General features: G+C 35.9%; 1 protein-coding gene across 3 annotated transcripts in view; it reads left to right on the forward strand.

Moving 5' to 3' along the window:
• Window positions 1–18,472, forward strand: part of COP1 (COP1 E3 ubiquitin ligase) — a 223,871-nt gene that overhangs the window by 71,034 nt on the left and 134,365 nt on the right. For all 3 annotated transcript variants that reach the window (XM_082613771.1, XM_082613773.1, XM_082613772.1), the window contains 2 exons: window positions 6,043–6,102; window positions 6,822–6,898. In XM_082613771.1, the coding sequence (XP_082469897.1) occupies window positions 6,043–6,102; window positions 6,822–6,898 (137 nt within the window). The remainder of the gene's footprint in view (window positions 1–6,042; window positions 6,103–6,821; window positions 6,899–18,472) is intronic.

Consider the following 18,472-nt stretch of genomic DNA (forward strand, 5'->3'; position numbering starts at 1 on the left):
GCATTCTAGAAACCCGACCAGGACAGTTGTTTGCCCTACTTGCCTTCCTTATTGCATCTGTATTAATTAATGAGATTGTTCTTTAATTTTTTTTACACTGATCCTGTCCAATTTTGTTATAAAGATAGTTTTATCAAATGAGTTGGGTAATGTACCATCTTCTTCTATTTTCTGGAAGAATCTGTATAATCTAGGTTGGATGTCTTTGCTGAATGTTTAAGGATTTTGCTGGAGAAGCTATCTGGACCTGTGGTTTGCAGAAGCTTTTAAAGTATTGATTCAGTTACTGCTTATTCAGAGTTTTGTTTTCGATACCATTTTTGACATGTTATACCTTTTCTACGCATTGTGTGTTTCATCTAAATTTTCAAATTTGGGGGCATTAGCTTGGTCTTAATACTAAGTTTTTCATGTCCCCAGAGATTTTAGTGATGTCTTTCATTCCTGACTCTGCTATTGGTGCTGTGCATTTCTCTCTTTTTTCTTGATCAGTTCTTGCCAGGGATGTAACAATTTTGAGTTTTATCTAGGAACCAACTTTCAGTTTTACATTCTTTATTTTGTTTTCCATTTTATTAATACCCTCTTTATAATTACAGTGTCCACCCTTCTACTTTCTTTGGTTTTATTTTGTTGTTTCTTTTCTAATTTGTTAATTTGGATATACATATTAGTATATTAGTAGGCAGACTTTTTTCTAATATAGGCGTTTGAGGCCACAATTTTTCTTTTAGTTGAATCTAATAATTATGGTATGGCATTTTGTTTGTTATTCCTTAGTTCAAAATAGTTGCTAATTTTCATTATAGTTTTTCTTAGGCATGTGGGTTATTTAGAGATAAACTTATTACGTGGATGTGGGGATTTTCTTTTTTTTTAATTATGGATTTCTGTTATAATTGCATTGTTATGAGAAAATAATGAGTGTTTTTCTTAGTATGATATTTGCATTATCACCCGTTTGTTCATTAAATTTTGAAATATTTGTGTTTGAAAAGAATGTGTTTCCTGCCATTGCATGGTGTGGTGTAAAGTTTGTTAGATATATGGTGAGGATTTTTTGCATCCTTACTGAGTCTTTGGTTCCTTGTTATATCACTTACTTATTTTAGGTGAGTTTCTTATAGACAGCAGAGGTTTTTCATTCACTTTGCCTGACTCAGCAGTCTTAGAATTTTGTATTTAGGCCATTTACATTTAATTTAAATTTAGAGTTTAAGCCTGCCATTTTATTATTTGTTTTATGTTTCTTTTCTCTTTTGATTTTTTGTTCTTATGTTTTTTTCTTTAAGGGTTACTTGAATGTATTTATATATTTTTAAAGACTTTGTTTTTTAGAGCAGTTTTAAGAATTGAAAGGAAGCTACAGAGATTTCCCATACATTCTGTAGTGATATGCATTTAAGTTTCCTCCATGTCTTTTCATGGATTGAAAGCTCATTTCTTCTTAGTACTGAATATTATTCCATTGTCTGGATGTATCACTATTTATCCTTTCATTTTCTGAAGGACATCTTGGTTGTTTCAAGTGTTGGTATTATGAATATATAGCTGCTATCAGTGTGTTTTTTGGGAATCTTAAGTTTTCAACTCCTTTGGGTAAACACCAAGGAGTGTAGTACTGGATCATATGATAAGAGTATGTTTAATTTTTTAATAAACTGCCAAACTGTCTTCCCGAGTGGCTGTACAATTTTTCATTCCTACCAAGAATAAATGAGAGTTCTTGTTGCTACACATGTTCGTCAGCTTTTGGTGTTGTCAGCGTTCTGGGTGTTGGATGATCTAATCGGTGTACAGTGCTTTCTTTTTTTTTTTGAGTTTTTTTTAGTGCTTTCTTGTTTTTATATCCATATATTAATTTTGCTACTCTCTTTTTAACTAACTTTTTTTCTGAAAGTGTATCAGTATTCTTTTGTTCAGTTTTGAATATGTCAGATAATTGAAGAAGTCTTGGCAGCTATAATGTATTCTAATTATATTAGCTCTAAAAAACAAAATACTGAATTTAATACTTAAGCATATTTTTATCAAATCATAGTGATGGTCAAATAAATGAGTGCCAATGATACCTACCTGCACCAAAGCTAATGTCAATAAAAGGGGGCTCTGTTTTTTAATTCTTTTATGTTTTAGTCTTAAGGGATTCTGAGACTTTCTTTCTTCACTTTTTAAATTTAAATTTTTAAAAAATTTTCTTTGGGTTTTGGTACAGTATGCTGTGTTAAGAGAGTGCTTGCTGTTGATGGCTTAGGACTGTGTTCTCAAGCAGCATTTCTCCATCTTATGTATTTATTATTATTATTTTTAGTAGCCCCCAAACTCATAATAGTGTTAAGGCAGATTTGATCCAGAGGTTTGTCTATTATCATTCCCAATTTGTGATCGATTTTCATTTAGATAATGACAGTTCAGCTTTGTGGACTTCCTTCATATATCTCCAAAAGATTCTTGGACTCTGATTCATGCTTTTATTCTAGATTCTGCCTCTCTGGCTTATGAAACATACTTGCAGAGTGAAGTTAGCCCAGTTTTCTTTCTTCTTTTTAAAATGGTTATCCTTTGTCTTTCTTCTGTTTCCTTGTACTATAATGTCTTATACTGATGCCTGAAAGGAGAACACTTGTTTCCATTATTCATCACCACTCTCCATATTTCTGGCCACCAAATGTGTAGGTCATTTCTCACACCAATTTTCCAGTTCTCTTTGGACACCAACTGAGTGTCCTACAGTTCAATTCAATTCAGTTCAATTCTATCTAACACTGTCTACCTGGAGTTGGCCCCGGATTCCACTGGTTAAGGACTCAGTCCCACAAGACTGAGCTGCCCCTTCAGATGAAAATTGCAAGTCCAGGAAGTCATATGTGCATCTGACCTACTGGCTATAAATTGGTAGTTCCCATGTCTGCTTCCTTGGGTTTGATAATTTGCTAGAATGGGTCACATAACTTAGGAAAATAGTTTACTTACTAGATTACCAGTTTATGGTGAAAGGATACAACTCAGGGGGCATGGAGCTTCCATACCCTCTCCAGGTGTGCCATTCTCCAAGCATCTCCATGTACTCACCAACCTACATGTTCACCAACCCAGAAGCCCTTTGAACCCCTTAAGTTAGTGTTTTTTATGGAGACTTCATTCCATGGACATGATTGATCGGCCATTGTTGATTCAACTCAGTCGCCAGCCCCTCTCTCTTCTCTGGATGTTAGAAGGTGGGTCTGAAAGTTCCAACCCTCTAATCACATGGCTGGTTCCCCTAACAACCAATCCCCATCTGGAGGCCCTACAGGAGGCTGTATTTCTTATTATAAATCAGAATAACACAATGTTTTAGAGCTTTAAACTTTTTCAGAATTTCGTCTTGAAATGTAAACACCTCGTTTAACATGTGCTCTCTAAATAGTTTTCATTCTCTGAAATTAAAAAAAAAAATTTCTTGTCTTGACACCTTTTCAGACTTTTTCACACAAGTAGGTTACATCATTTTGTTTTATCGATACACTATACCTATGTATTTATTACGGCAGCCCTTGTACCTTGGTTGTTTTATTTTAAATTGAACCATATGAAATTGCTGCTTTTGGAAGTAAAAATTGTTTGGACATTGGTAGTTTTATGTAGTTCATCTAATATATGGCCTTCATATATAGTAATGGATGTATTATCCAGCAAAGCTTTGGGGCACTGGAAGGATGGGACATTATCTTCAGAGGGTTGGGCATTAGCATTTAGTATTTTGAGATTTAAGGTGATACTGGATTTTTTTTCTTGGTACTTCAATTGCAGAAGTGGAATGAAAATTGTTAATTTGATCTTAAATATGTATTATGTATCATACAAGTGATATTGGCTGTCTCTGGATGTTGATATTTTAGATGTTTACTTTCATCCTTCTCTTTAAATGTGTTTTGAAAACAATCATACTAAAGACCCCGTCAGCATTTGTTTAAATAAGGATTTCAGCAGTGGAGCATTTCAAGCTAATTAAATGAAAAAAGTTAAGGGGTGACCATGGGATGTTTTGCTGAGTTAGAGGTTAGGATCAACGGAGTCGAAAATGGGTATGGACCAAAAGGCAAAAGGATTTAGTGATGGTAGGAAATAACGGATATTTGTAGATGTCTTAGATCTGTTGACAGTGATTTGGCTGCTTGGACTGAGCCAGACCAGAGTGTTTTTTATGTTAGAGTGGAAGACTAATTATTGGAAATGGCCAATGAATGCAGTAGAAGTGGAAGTCCCCATCTAGTCTGGGGCATGAGAAAATTTATCACTTGACTAACTTTTATCTGAAAGAGTTCCAAGGCAGACTGTGTCCTTGAGGGAGAGCAAGGTTTCAGTTAAGGTAGGTGTATTGTGTGAAAAATTTTAGGGTGGAATAAAATTTATTAAAGTAGATGGAAGAATTGAAAGAATTTGACAATGCTAATCACTTTTTTTTTAACTCCCTCCCCCTGTCCCCACCATGGTTTCTGTGATACTGTGCTATCTTTTCTCGTGGCTTTTGCCCTTGCCCTTATTGATGGCTGACATAGAGCTGCTCCTTCTTCCTTTGCCTATCTCTTAACCGTTGGTGTTCCCTATACCCAGTTTTTGTTCTCATCTCTTCTGACTGTACTGATTGACATTGGGTGATTTCATTCATTGTCATAAATTCAGATTTATTATTTCCCTTTCTCATAGCTTTTAGGTCTTTGTGTGTTTTATTATTTACTCTGTTTATTCTGTCTTTTCCCACTTTTTTTCCACCTGGCAAATTACTGTTAGTCCTTCAAGGCTCAGCATTTCATTTAATTTCAGATCCTGTTTCAGTTATCCAGTTGCCTTTTCCCTCTCCCCAAGTTTTCCATCTAGGTTAGGGGCAGTCTGTGTACCTTTAATTCTTTGTACATACCATCATCATAATGTTTTCTATGATATTTCAACTATTGGTTTACTTTTTGCCATCTTCCCTAGACTGAGTTCCATGAGGGCAAGGGCTAGAGTTTTCTAAATCCTGTTTTTCACAGTGCTTAGCAAAATGCTTAGGATTGGCAAATATTTGAATTAATATGTTATCAATTGTGTATGTATTGCCACAGAAGAAAAGGCGCTTAAAAATCTGTTTGTCTGCCATGTATTTGCTGAATAATCTTGGACAGGCCACTTAACCTTTCTGTGCTTCATTTTCCTGTGTAGTAGTTCCTATTTCACACCTGGCAATAAATACTATTACATAAATATTCATTATTGTTATTTTACATTTTAAAAATTGGCTCAATATATTTGGGTTAGATTAAGATAGCCACTTATACATAATAGTGATAGAAATTTAAATTTGATGGTGTTTCTGAAAAGCAGTTTTGTTTTATGCAGTGAAGATTTGCTAACTATTTCTTTTGATCGAATAATTTCATCTTTAATAATCAGTGAAATTTGAAATGCAGACTCATATGTTCCAGAATTACTTATGATAGTTTGCAAACAACTTAAACCTCTGATGGTTAAATATATTGTTGAATGTGATGCAACAATTAAAATGTTTGCATTTTAATGGTGTGGAGGAAGGTTATGGTGCAGTAGGTAAGATATCAAAGATAAAAGATTATCTTAAATATGTTTTAAAAAATGCTTAAGAGGCTAATTTGTGATTGCTTTGGGGTGGTAGAATTTAATCTCTGAGACTTATTTTTATTTTTAAAATGGGGTTAACTGACATGCTGACATTAATTGCTGACATAAATGAGGTAATTTGAAAATTCTTCGGATGTCTTCTGTTTTTATTAAGTCATATTGTCATTGTTGTTCATCTTTAATATTTTATTATAAAGCCAATCCTTGTATGAAAGAAAATACTGTTTTCTTAAATATTAAGTCTTTACATTTACTTTTTAACATAGGAACTTACAGCACTTTTTGTCTGCAGTATTTCACCCTGACAACCATTAGTGCACATTTTCCTAGAAATCATTTTGTAAACGTTAAGTTACTTTATGATTGTGGTGATGCTTGTGTGGTTTGGTTTAGGCTTTTTATTTCCTCCTCTCTAATCTACAGCAACTGGAGCAGATTCAGAAGGAGTTAAGTGTTTTGGAAGAGGATATCAAAAGAGTGGAAGTAAGATATCAAGAATTTCTCACATCTCTAGTAATTTTCCAATTTCATGAAATTTTTGCTTTTCCTTTAAATTGCTGCATTAAATTTATGGGATTGGTCTCCATTGTATAGAAAGTCACAGTAATAATTTATGCAGTAATAGTTTATTAGGAGGCCTTTTCCTCTAGTTAATGATCAAAGTTAGAGCTTAATCCATTGTTTACTAGGAAGCTAATATTTGAATAAAGAGGAATGCTACTTTTCTTAATGTTTGCAGAGAATATTTTTGAAGTAGAGAATGACATATCCTGTTTTTCTGTACTTTGGAGAGTTGAACCTAATGATCCAGTATCCATACTGTCATATTTATCTTAATATTTGTCAATAGGGTCTCATCTGGATTAATGATTAGCTAGTTCACTGTTCACATAGTGTACTGTACATCTCATTCAAATTATTTACATTTGTCTTTTTCTGCATTTGGTAGCTTCATTAGTGATGAATATTTATTAAAGTGTTTCTGGTTCTTTAAGAATGTGTATCATAGAAAAGGCTTGTCTCTTAACTTTCAGATATCCTTGCTTTTCTACTCTGTGGAAAGGAAGCCTTGAGAAATTTGGTTGTTGAGACAAAAGGGACTGATAAAACCTGGGATTGGAAAGGAATATAATATCATAACTCCTTTTGATTTATACATCTTCTCTTTGGAGTGTCTGTAACTCTACTAATTGTGCTTCCAGGAAATGAGCGGCTTATACTCTCCTGTCAGTGAGGATAGCACAGTGCCTCAATTTGAAGCTCCTTCTCCATCACACAGGTACAAAGCTTGAAACTTGTAATTGCTTAGGATTTATGTTACAGAGTGCACATATGGTATTAGTCCTTGGGAGCCTTTTCCATGTAATGTACAAAAACCCCTGAGAAATTACTTTGGTCATGATCTAGAAATGAGATTGAGATAGACTCTTTCCTTAATGCTTTGAATTTTCATGTCAGGGACAGTTAGTGAGTAGAATATTATAATACTGTGAATTCACTGTTGGATTAAAAGTTTGGTGGATTTCTTAAAATAATGGCAGCTTTAAATACTTTGTGAATTAAAATCAGATGACATTAGAAATCTATAATTGGAGAACATGAAATGGTAATATTAGGGAAGAATTAGATAAACTAATACCTTTAACTTTTCCACTAACTGGTTGAATTTTCTTGCAGATCTCATTCCCAGATTTAAAATGAGGCCATTAGATAGATCTGTTAGTTTAGATATCCCTGGTATTTTCTTTATAACTCCCCATTATTAATTTGTCTTCCCTTCTGTACCCTCTATTAGAGCAGGAATTACATTTGTCTTACTCGTGACTGTTTCCCTAGGTTTTTTTTTTTTTTTTTTTTGTGGTACGCGGGCCTCTCACTGTTGTGGCCTCTCCCGTTGCGGAGCACAGGCTCCGGATGCACAGGCTCAGTGGCCGTGGCTCATGGGCCTAACCGCTCCACGGCATGTGGGATCTTCCCGGGCCAGGGCACGAACCCGTGTCCCCTGCATCGGCAGGCGGACTCTCAACCACTGCGCCACCAGGGAAGCCCCCCCTAGGTTTTTGAGTAGCAGTAGTGACTGGCCTCCTTCAGTAAGTTTTTTTGAAATATAGTGAATGTCTGCGGTCCCTATATAGCTCTAAAGATCTATTTGAAATATCTACTACCTAAAATTTGAATTTGAACTTTTTTGTCGTGTTCAAAGCAAGAGCAATTTTACATGTTTTTAACTTGCTAATCCACTTAGGATAGTGGTCTAATGTAAGCTTTTCAGACAGATGATTTTAGGATAACATGGATTATCAAGCAGTCCAATGACAGTGCAAGAGATTACACTAAGCTTCAGAGCCATTGTCAGTTCAGGAAAGCTATTTTAGATCTAGTTTGGGACAATATTTGGGGAAGGGGCACAAGGGATATTCAGTTAAAGAACATTCCTGGGATGTTTGATATTCTTCGTCAGCCATTTTATGGAGAATCCTCGTGAGTACTAGGTGATTCTGGGGTCACTTTACCTGTGTAATTCAGCTTGTTTTTGTCCATATTTTATTTTCTTTAAAACACTTGGGAATGACTCAGCCGTGGGATATTATCTTTAAGCTTAACATTCACTTCCTGATATACATGGAATCTTTGTCAGTGAAATATTTATTATGTGAGTGCATGCAGGCAAGTAAAAGTTGTCATATATCACAAAATCTTCTCTAATAAACTGATAGTTCTCATCGTCATATGACTCTCTGTCATAGCCTTTAACAGTAGTGTTTCTTTCTATCTGTGTGTCCAGGTCTTTGTTAATCTTACTGACGACTTTTAATAACTTGTTGACAATATAGTATTATATTCATTTAACTGGCTCTGTTTATTTAATGCCTCTGATGCACTGGGCACTGTTTGAAGTGTTGAATCTAGCTGGCAAATATCCTGCCTTTATGGAGCTTACCTTTTGGGGTGTGTGTGTGTGGAGGTTGGGGCAGATGCTAAATAAGCAAAAATATAATATAGTAGTAGTACATAACATGTAAGTAGTACCCTAGGAAGGAAATTAGATGTATTAGAGAGCTGACACATGAATGAAGTGAAGTGAAGAGATAATAAAAAGTCATGGGGGAGTTTTGAGTAGGATCTGTTTTAGATTTTAAAATATTTACTGGGGCTCCCATCCCATGTAGAGGATAGAGATTCTGTGTCCCTCTCAACCCCCTTCCATTGGAAGCTAAGAGGAATGTTAGGAACATTGCAAGAGTCCAGAAGAGAGGAAGTGGTGGAATTTTATTGGATTTTATAGGATTTTATTGGTGGAAGAGAAGGGAAGTGGTTGTATTGTAAAGTAAAATAGCTGATCTCATAAAACATAGAGGATTTCATGATGTCTATGAAAACTTCGTTGAATCGCTAAAATCATATGGAACACTATTGTCAAATGAGATTTGGGCAGAGGTGAGACTGGTTAACAGTTGAAGATGAGAAAATAGACAAACATGACATTTTCTTCTAAAGAGTGTTTTGATATTTTCTTGAAACAAGTAATTTGATTATCACTCAAGGTTTGAGAGAGACACTTGGCAAAATGATGTGGCTTTAAATGTTCTTGGGAAATGATCCTTAAGATTTGGATGTGAAATTAAACATGGGAAGAATGTTATGTTATACTATCAGTATTTAAGTTTTTTTTATTTTTAAGAAATAGATGTAGTTGAATTATAATTTTTCCCTCATAATTATTAGCTTCATTATTTAAATGCCAGACAGATTTGTTTTTATTTCTGTTGATCATAAATTTAATTCATTTTTTAAAAGATGCATCCATAAGTTTAAATTGTAAATTGCTTATTGAACTTTTTCTGTGGTGTAGACCAGGGATATTTATAAATAAAATATATAGATAAGACATTTATATAAGACACTTCTGATTATATTTAACTACTCTATCTGGTATTTTTGAGACTTATTCTTTCATTTGTGCGTCTGTCATATTTTTTTTTTTTTTTTTTTTGCGGTACGCGGGCCTCTCACTGTTGTGGCCTCTCCCGTTGCGGAGCACAGGCTCAGCGGCCATGGCTCACGGACCCAGCCGCTCTGCGGCATGTGGGATCTTCCCAGACCGGGGCACGAACCTGTGTCTCCTGCATCAGCAGGCGGACTCTCAACCACTGCGCCACCAGGGAAGGCCCCTGTCATATTTTAATAAATAAATAAATAAATAAATTTATTTATTTATGGCTATGTTGGTTCTTCCTTGCTGCGCGTGGGCTTTCTCTAGTTGTGACGAGCGGGGGCTACTCTTCGTTGCAGTATCCGGGCTTCTCACTGCAGTGGCTTCTCTTGTTGTGGAGCACGGGCTCTAGGCGTGTGGGCTTCTGTAGTTGTGGTGCATGGGCTCTGTAGTTGTGGCTCGCGGGGTCTAGAGTGCAGGCTCGGTAGTTGTGGCGCATGGGCTTAGTTGCTCCATGGCATGTGGGATCTTCCCGGGCCAGGGATCGAACCCATGTCCTCTGCATTAGCAGGCAGATTCTTAACCACTGCTCTACCAGGGAAGTCCCTGTGTGTCTGTCATTTTTGACAGAGGTCCAGATGAATCAAAATGAAGGAAAAAGCAAGGGGTCACTTTATGGATGTTAGAAGTATTTAACTATTATAAAGAATATATATATATATAAATATAAATATATAATGGTGAGTTAGTACCTTGTGAATTTGTATATTTTATCATTTGAGTGAATAAAGTAGTAAAATTCAAGGAATTTGATATTGTGTAATGGCTCTTGGACTAGGTTAAGAAATTCCTCTTTAACTCACCCACACAACTCTATGCAGTTATACTTACCCCCGTGACATGCCCCCTCCCCCAAGTCATTAAAAAAAAATGTGTGTGTTGGGGAGAGGGTGGGTGGTGGTTAGGGATGGCTCTTTGGTATAGTGGATGAAAATGGACCCATCTTCTCTGTTATGGCATATTGGGTCTTTGGCTGTATTATGACCACTGACCAGAGCAGTGTTAATGGCTTCTTCTTCACATATTAATGCTTAAGTTTTTGGTACTTTTGGGCAATTATTATTGGTTTAACTGCTTTGTTTTACTTGGGAAGATAACTTTTAAAATTTTATTTTAATATTTATTTATTTATTTATTTATTTCATTGTCTTTTATTTATTTATTTTTTGGCCACACTGTGTGGCTTGTGGGATCTTAGTTTCCCAACCAGGTACCGAACCCTGGCCCTTGGCAGTGAAAGCGTGGAGTCCTAACCACTGGACCGCCAGGGAATTTCCTAAGATAACTGTTTTTAAAACATAGGAATTGAAATGTTCTTACGGTCAGGTCTAACTCTAATCCTTACAGATTTGTTCCTAATTTATTATATATTTTAAACAAATCTTCTACATAAACCTACAGAGTTTTTAATATAACAGTTATTTCCCTTTATCGAAGAGGGGAATTATACAATATAGGAAATTCTCCATACACAGCCTGACACTATTTTCCATACAGTAAGTCTCCTACATACGAACGAGTTTCATTCCTAGAGAGGATTCGTAAGTCCAATTTGTTTGTAAGTCCAACAAAGTTAGCCTAGGTACCCAACTAACACAATCAGCTATATAGTACTGTACTGTAATAGGTTTATAATACTTTTCACACAAATAATACATAAAAAACAAACCCAAAAATAAAGAAAACATTTTTCGTCTTATAGTACAGTACCTTGAAAAGTACAGTACAACAGCTGGCATACAGGGGCTGGCATCAAGGGAACAGGCAAGAAGAGTTACTGACTGGAGGAGGGAGAGGAGGTGGGAGGTGGTGGAGCTGAAGGATCGTCAGCAATAGGAGTCGGAGGGCAAGCTGCTCACTCCTGACTTTGATGGCACAGGTTCTGGTTCCTTGCTGGATTCAATTCTATCTACTCTTGAAAAAACGATCCAGTGATGTCTGGGTAGTAGCTCTTTTTTTCTTGTCATAGATGACACGGTAGCACTGGATTGCATTCTGAATGGTAGCTGCAACCTTTGTGTAGCATTCTACATTTAGGTCCTATGCCTCAAAAACTAACAGTGCCTCCTCAAAGAAAATCCCTTTGCCATTTCCTGTATCGTGAATCTCTTTGGTTCTTCAGTTACTTCTTCTTCCTCTTGTCTCTCTTGGTGATTCTTAGTGGTACCAGTTACATCACCACTGCTTTTACCATTGCTTCTGGACATCCTGGGCTTGAAATAAAGATACTGTACTACTGTACTCTATACAGTACTGTACAGTAAAGTAAACAAAAACACAACCACTTATAGAGGAGGCATGCGTGTGACAGTGTACACCAGACACGTGAACTAACTTATGTGATTGGACATGCGAACACATGTTTGCATCTTTGAAAGTTTGCAACTTGAAGGTTCATATATAGGGGACTTGTATTTCCAAGGTTAGATGATTATGAACAGCTCTTAAGAAATCTCTGCTACACTTGCATTTATTGTTGCGAGTACTGAGGATTACTTGCCTTAACTCTGACCCTATACCATGCAGAGGAGTTGAATTTGATGCCATAGGCGATGGCCGGTACTGAAGAATCTTATGGAATTTTCAACTTGAACAAACACAAAGAAACACGGACACAGAAAACAAATTTCCTTGGCAATAATGTAAAGGGTACTCTTCATACATCTGTAGTTTCTCATTAATTTGATAGGTAATAGAATTGCAGCAAGTAATGAAAAATTTTTTTGAAATAGTTCAATTTCCTTCATTTAGAATACTTGAAGAATTCTTCAGTCACTCAGCCAGTTTTTGGAGGTGTATCAGGCATGTATAAAACACAGTTTTAGGCACTGGAGATACAGTTGTGAATATGACAGACCCTAGAACTCTGCTCACATGGTTATATAAAGGATGGAAAATAAGTTATGCTGTCAAAGTAATTATTCTGCTTAAAATATGGTGTAAATAGACTTTTTGATTCCAGTAATTAAAATAATCAAAATACATTTAACTTTAAAACTTTAGTAATAATGTTTGATGAGTAGGTATTTCAGGATTTTTGAAAAACATCTTTGGGTTCTTGTTATAAACTGTAATTGTCACTGCTTGGTGAAGATACTACCAGTCCTTTCTAATTCTGAAATCTGAGGTGTGAATAGGACAGATTTTGATGTGCATGAGTATCAACCAAACCTCTTGTTTGACATGCAGATTTTTGAACCCCACACTCCAAATCTGATCATTAGGTCTGAGGTGAGTTCCTGAGATTCACATGTAGGCCTGGAGGATCATACTTTAAAAATATGTAAATACTGGTTTAGTGGGCAGTGAATATGTCTGTATTACTGACATGTTTTAAAAATCTCTAAGTAAGATATACTTATTTTCTTTTTCATAAAAGAAAGCTCTGACATTCAACACTAAAGTTTTATAACTATCTTAAGTTTATTTCATCTTTGGGGAAGATAGGGTAAAATTTTCTATTTATTTTACTCTCTACTTTGTAAAGTTACATATCCTTCTGTAATGTCTTAAAAATGCCTCGAGTTATGTTCCTGGGCTTGAGAGAGCCAAAACAGTTAAAATTAAGTTTCTTGGAAGGAAGCAAATTATTGGTATTTACCAACCATTCCCTGTTGATTCCATTCATATTACTGTGATTAGACCCTCTTGCGTATGGCCTTTTGCGCTTTCAGGTTAGAGTCATGTAGGAAAGTTTTCACCCCTTTGCTTATTATAGGTGTACCTTGATTCTGGGAGGTCAGGAATGGGAGAGGCTGGGAAAACCAAAACTATACATTGTAACCCTAGCTTAGATGTAAGGATAATTGAATGCAAGCATAAAATGTCATGTCCTGTCACCATTTTCTATTTCTGCTGTTTACCGTCTCTCCCCTACCCAAGTTCCAGTATATTTTTCCCATTCAGATCCTCTACCTTTGAATCTTTTGTTGCTGTTTTTGGAATGCTTCCTCTACTTTCTTTGTTTTTAAAACCTTTTTCTGAGATGATTTCAGAGACCTGGGTTTTTGTAACACTAAGATTTGTGGCAGTTACATCATCTGATAATTAAAAATTTCTCCTCTGTGAATTATAACTAAATTGTAACTATTATAACTATTCCCACTCATTGATAAGTGGTTAGAATATAATGGAGTCAAATGCAGCACTTAGCCTAACAAACTGGAACTTTTATTAGCTTTGTTGGAGACAAATGAGTTTTGTCCGTCTTTTTCTTTTGAGCTTATTATTCTGTTCTTGAAATTCTACCAAGCAAATTATTTACTTCCAAAGGCAGTAAGCAGTAGATTCAGACCTGTTCCATCTTTCAGAAATTTTCCATCACATTTGCTTTTCACATCGGCCAGCAGTAAGTTTCTCCCCGAGGAAGCTCTTATAATGAAAACTTTAAAATGAATTGCCCTTTTGCTTTTCTTTTTAACCTTTAGTAGTATTATGGAATTATGTACCTTTTAAAAGGCAGCATAATATTAGGTTCATACAGTCCTCCTATGTATTGTATATCTATAACCCTTTCTAACCATCTACCATTAAAAGGGGACAAAGGGTGTTGGAGAAAGTTTTTCCTGGATATTTGAAATACTCTGATAACTTCTGTTCTTTGAAGAATAAATTGAATCTCTTTTCCTAAAGATCATAGATATGTACTCTAGAGCCCAATATTTTTATTATTGAACTACCCTTACGTTCCTGAAGTAAATCCAAAGCTTGTATGATATATAGGTTTTCATAACCTTTTTGGGAAACCTTTGGAGTCAGATGTGTTTCATTATGTAATGTTATGTCTGTGCCCCCATACCCTTCCCTCCCCAATTTAGAGAGGTAACACAGTACATATGCCATATGTTACATATACTGGAGGGGGAGTAAAACGTGTTTCCATATAATCAAGCACATTAATATTTCAGCATTGAAGCATGCATGTTAGCAGTCAGTTAGATAAATGGTATCAAAATCTGTTCAGGTCAGGTTTTCACTTCAAAAAGTTACAAAAAGTGTTTGATTTTCATAGTTTTGGGTTTTAGGAATTGAAGTTTTATGTAATCATTTTGTTGTTCTTTAACATCTTTATTGGAGTATAATTGCTTTAAAATGGTATGTTAGTTTCTGCTTTATAACAAAGTGAATCAGTTATACATATACATATATCCCCATATCTCTTCCCTCTTGCATCTCCCTCACTCCACCCTCCCTATCCAACCCCTCCAGGTAGTCACAAAGCACCGAGGTGATCTCCCTGTGCTATGCGGCTGCTTCCCACTAGCTATCTATATTACACTTGGTAGTGTATATGTGTCCATGCCACTCTCTCACTTTGTCCCAGCTTACCCTTCCCCCTCCCCGTGTCCTCAAGTCCATTCTCTAGTAGGTCTGTATCTTTATTCCCGTCTTGCCCCTAGGTTCTTCATGACCATTTTTTTTCTAGATTCCATATATATGTGTTAGCATACGGTATTTGTTTTTCTCTTTGTGACTTACTTCACTCTGTGTGAGAGACTCTAGGTCCATCCACCTCACTACAAATAACTCAATCTCATTTCTTTTTATGGCTGAGTAATATTCCATTGTGTATATGTGCCACATCTTCTTTATCCATTCATCTCTCAGTGGACACTTAGGTTCCTTCCATGTCCTGGCTATTGTAAATAGAGCTGCAGTGAGCATTGTGGTATATGATTCTTTTTGAGTTATGGTTTTCTCAGGGTATATGCCCAGTAGTGGGATTGTTGGGTCATATGGTAGTTCTATTTTTAGTTTTTTAAGGAACCTCCATACTGTTCTCTATAGTGGCTGTATCAATTTACATTCCCACCAATAGTGCAAGAGGGTTCCCTTTGCTCCACACCCTCTCCAGCATTTATTGTTTGTAGATTTTTTTGATGATGGCCATTCTGACCAGTGTGAGATGATATCTCATTGTAGTTTTGATTTGCATTTCTCTAATGATTAATGATGTTGAGCATTCTTTCATGTGTTTGTTGGCAATCTGAATACCTTCTTCGGAGAAACATCTGTTTACATCTTCTGCCCATTTTTGGATTAGGTTGTTTGTTTTTTTGATATTGAGTTGCATGAGCTGCTTGTAAATATTGGAGATTAATCCTTTGTCAGTTGCTTCATTTGAAAATACTTTCTCCCATTCTGAGGATTGTCTTTTCGTCTTGTTTATGGTTTCCTTTGCTGTACAAAAGCTTTTAAGTTTCATTCGGTCCCATTTGTTTATTTTTGTTTTTATTTCCATCTCTCTAGGAGGTGGGTCAAAGAGGATCTTGCTGTGATTTATGTCATAGAGTGTTCTGCCTATGTTTTCCTCTGAGAGTTTGATAGTGTCTGGCCTTACATTTAGGTCTCAATCCATTTTGAGTTTATTTTTGTGTATTGTGTTAGGGAGTGTTTTAATTTCATTCTTTTACATGTAGCTGTCCAGTTTTCCCAGTACCACTTATTGAAGAGGCTGTCTTTTCTCCATTGTATATTCTTGCCTCCTTTATCAAAGATAAGGTGACCATATGTGTGTAGGTTTATATCTGGGCTTTCTATCCTGTTCCATTGATCTATATTTCTGTTTTTGTGCCAGTACCATAGTGTCTTGAATACTGGAGCTTTGAAGTATAATCTGAAGTCCGGGAGCCTGATTCCTCCAGCTTCATTTTTCTTTCTCAAGATTGCTTTGGCTATTTGGGGTCTTTTTTGTTTCCATACAAATTGTGAAATTTTTTGTTCTGGTTCTTTGAAAAATGCCAGTGGTAGTTTGATAGGGATTGCATTGAATCTGTAGATTGTTTGGGTAGTATAGTCATTTTCACTATGTTGATTCTTCTAATCCAAGAACATGGTAATCTCTACATTTGTTTCTATCATCTTTAAATTTCTTTCATCAGTGTCTTATAATTTTCTGCATACAGGTCTTTTTTCTCCTTAAGTAGGTTTATTCCTAAGTATTTTATTCTTTTTGTTGCAATGGTAAATGGGAGTGTTTTCTTGATTTCACTTTCAGATTTTTCATCATTAGTGTATAGGAACGCAAGACATTTCCTTGCATTAATTATTTTATCCTGCTACTTTACCAGATTCATTGATTAGCTCTAGTAGTTTTCTAGTAACATCTTTAGGATTCTCTATGTATAGTGTCATGTCATCTGCAAACAGTGACAGCTTTACTTCTTCTTTTCCAATTTGGATTCCTTTTTCTTCTCTGATTGCTGTGGCTAAAACTTCCAAAACTATGTTGAATAATAGTGGTAGAGTGGGCAGCCTCGTCTTGTTCCTGGTCTTAGTGGAAATGGTTTCAGTTTTTCACCATTGAGGACGATGTGGGCTGTGGGTTTGTCATATATGACCTTTATTATGTTGAGGTAAGTTCCCTCTATGCCTACTTTCTGGAGGGTTTTTATCATAAATGGGTGTTGAATTTTGTTGAAAGCTTTCTCTGCATCTATTGAGATGATCATACGGTTTTATGTAAGTTTTTTGAGCTCCATATTTATATATTTTTTAAAATTTTTATTATTTATTTATTATTTTTTTTTAGAAAGGATTTTATTAGTTTCTGCTTTATAACAAAGTGAATCAGTTATACATATACATCTGTTCCCATATCCCTTCCCTCTTGCGTCTCCCTCCCTCCCACCCTCCCTATCCCACCCCTCCAGGCGGTCACAAAGCACCGAGCTGATCTCCCTGTGCTATGTGGCTGTTTCCCACTATCTATCTACCTTACGTTTGGTAGTGTATATATGTCCATGCCTCTCTCTCGCTTTGTCACAGCTTACCCTTCCCCCTCCCCATATCCTCAAGTCCATTCTCAAGTAGGTCTGTGTCTTTATTCCTGTTTTACCCCTAGGATCTTCATGATTTTTTTTTCTTAAATTCCATATATATGTGTTAGCATACGGTAGAGTCTGTCATACAGAGTGAAGTAAGTCAGAAAGAGAGAGACAAATATTTATTTATTATTATTTGAAAAAATATTTGTTTAGTTATTTATTTGTCTGCTTCGAATCTCAGTTGTGGGATCTTCGTTAGGGCGTGCGGGATTTTAAGTTGTGACATGAAGGCTCTTAGTTGCGGCATTCGGGATCTAGTTCCCTGACCAGGGATCGAACCCGGGTCCCCTGCATCGGGAGTGTGGAGTCTTAACCACTGGACCACCAGGGATGTCCCAAGCCCAGTATTTTTAAAAGCCAAACTGTATATTGCTGAAAATGCCATTGAAATCATCAATGTTTATTTGTATAAAATCTGTTGTATAAAATTTGTTGTACTATCTTGTTGAAATTCTTACAAATACCACAAGATGAGTAGTAGTACTGTCTATTCTAATGAGTCCGAGACACTGTATAAGAAGAGATTTCACATTAAGTTTCAATTGAATTTTGCATCAAAATTAGGAAATTATTACTGTCCTAGAGAACTGCATTTGCAAAAGTTGTAACTGTTAGAGTAACATACGTATGTGTATTAGGTACTGTTTTGTAATTTACATGTATTATCTCATATAGCCCTCAGAATAAATGCCGTGTGTCCTTTTCATTTTACAAATGAGGTAGTTGAGCCATAGAGATGAAGCAATTTGCCCAGCATCGCATAGTTAGTAGCATAATCAGTATTCTAAAGCAGACATCCGTACTCTGGAGCCTGTAAAACCTTGGGAGGTAAAACGGTTTTGGAGATCATTGAGTTAATAATAAAACATCAAAAAGAAGATCGATAGAAACTTATAGTTCAAAAATGGCAGGGCAATGATTCTTCAAGAAGAGAAAACATATGTCACTTTGGCAGTCTTACATAAGGATTCTGGAATTACACTGCCTGGGTTCAAATTTCAATTCCACACCTTATTAGCAGTTTTACCTTAGG

This window comes from Mesoplodon mirus, assembly GCF_964341445.2.
Source record: "Mesoplodon mirus genome assembly, chromosome: 3".
Classification (NCBI taxonomy): Eukaryota; Metazoa; Chordata; class Mammalia; order Artiodactyla; family Ziphiidae; genus Mesoplodon; species Mesoplodon mirus.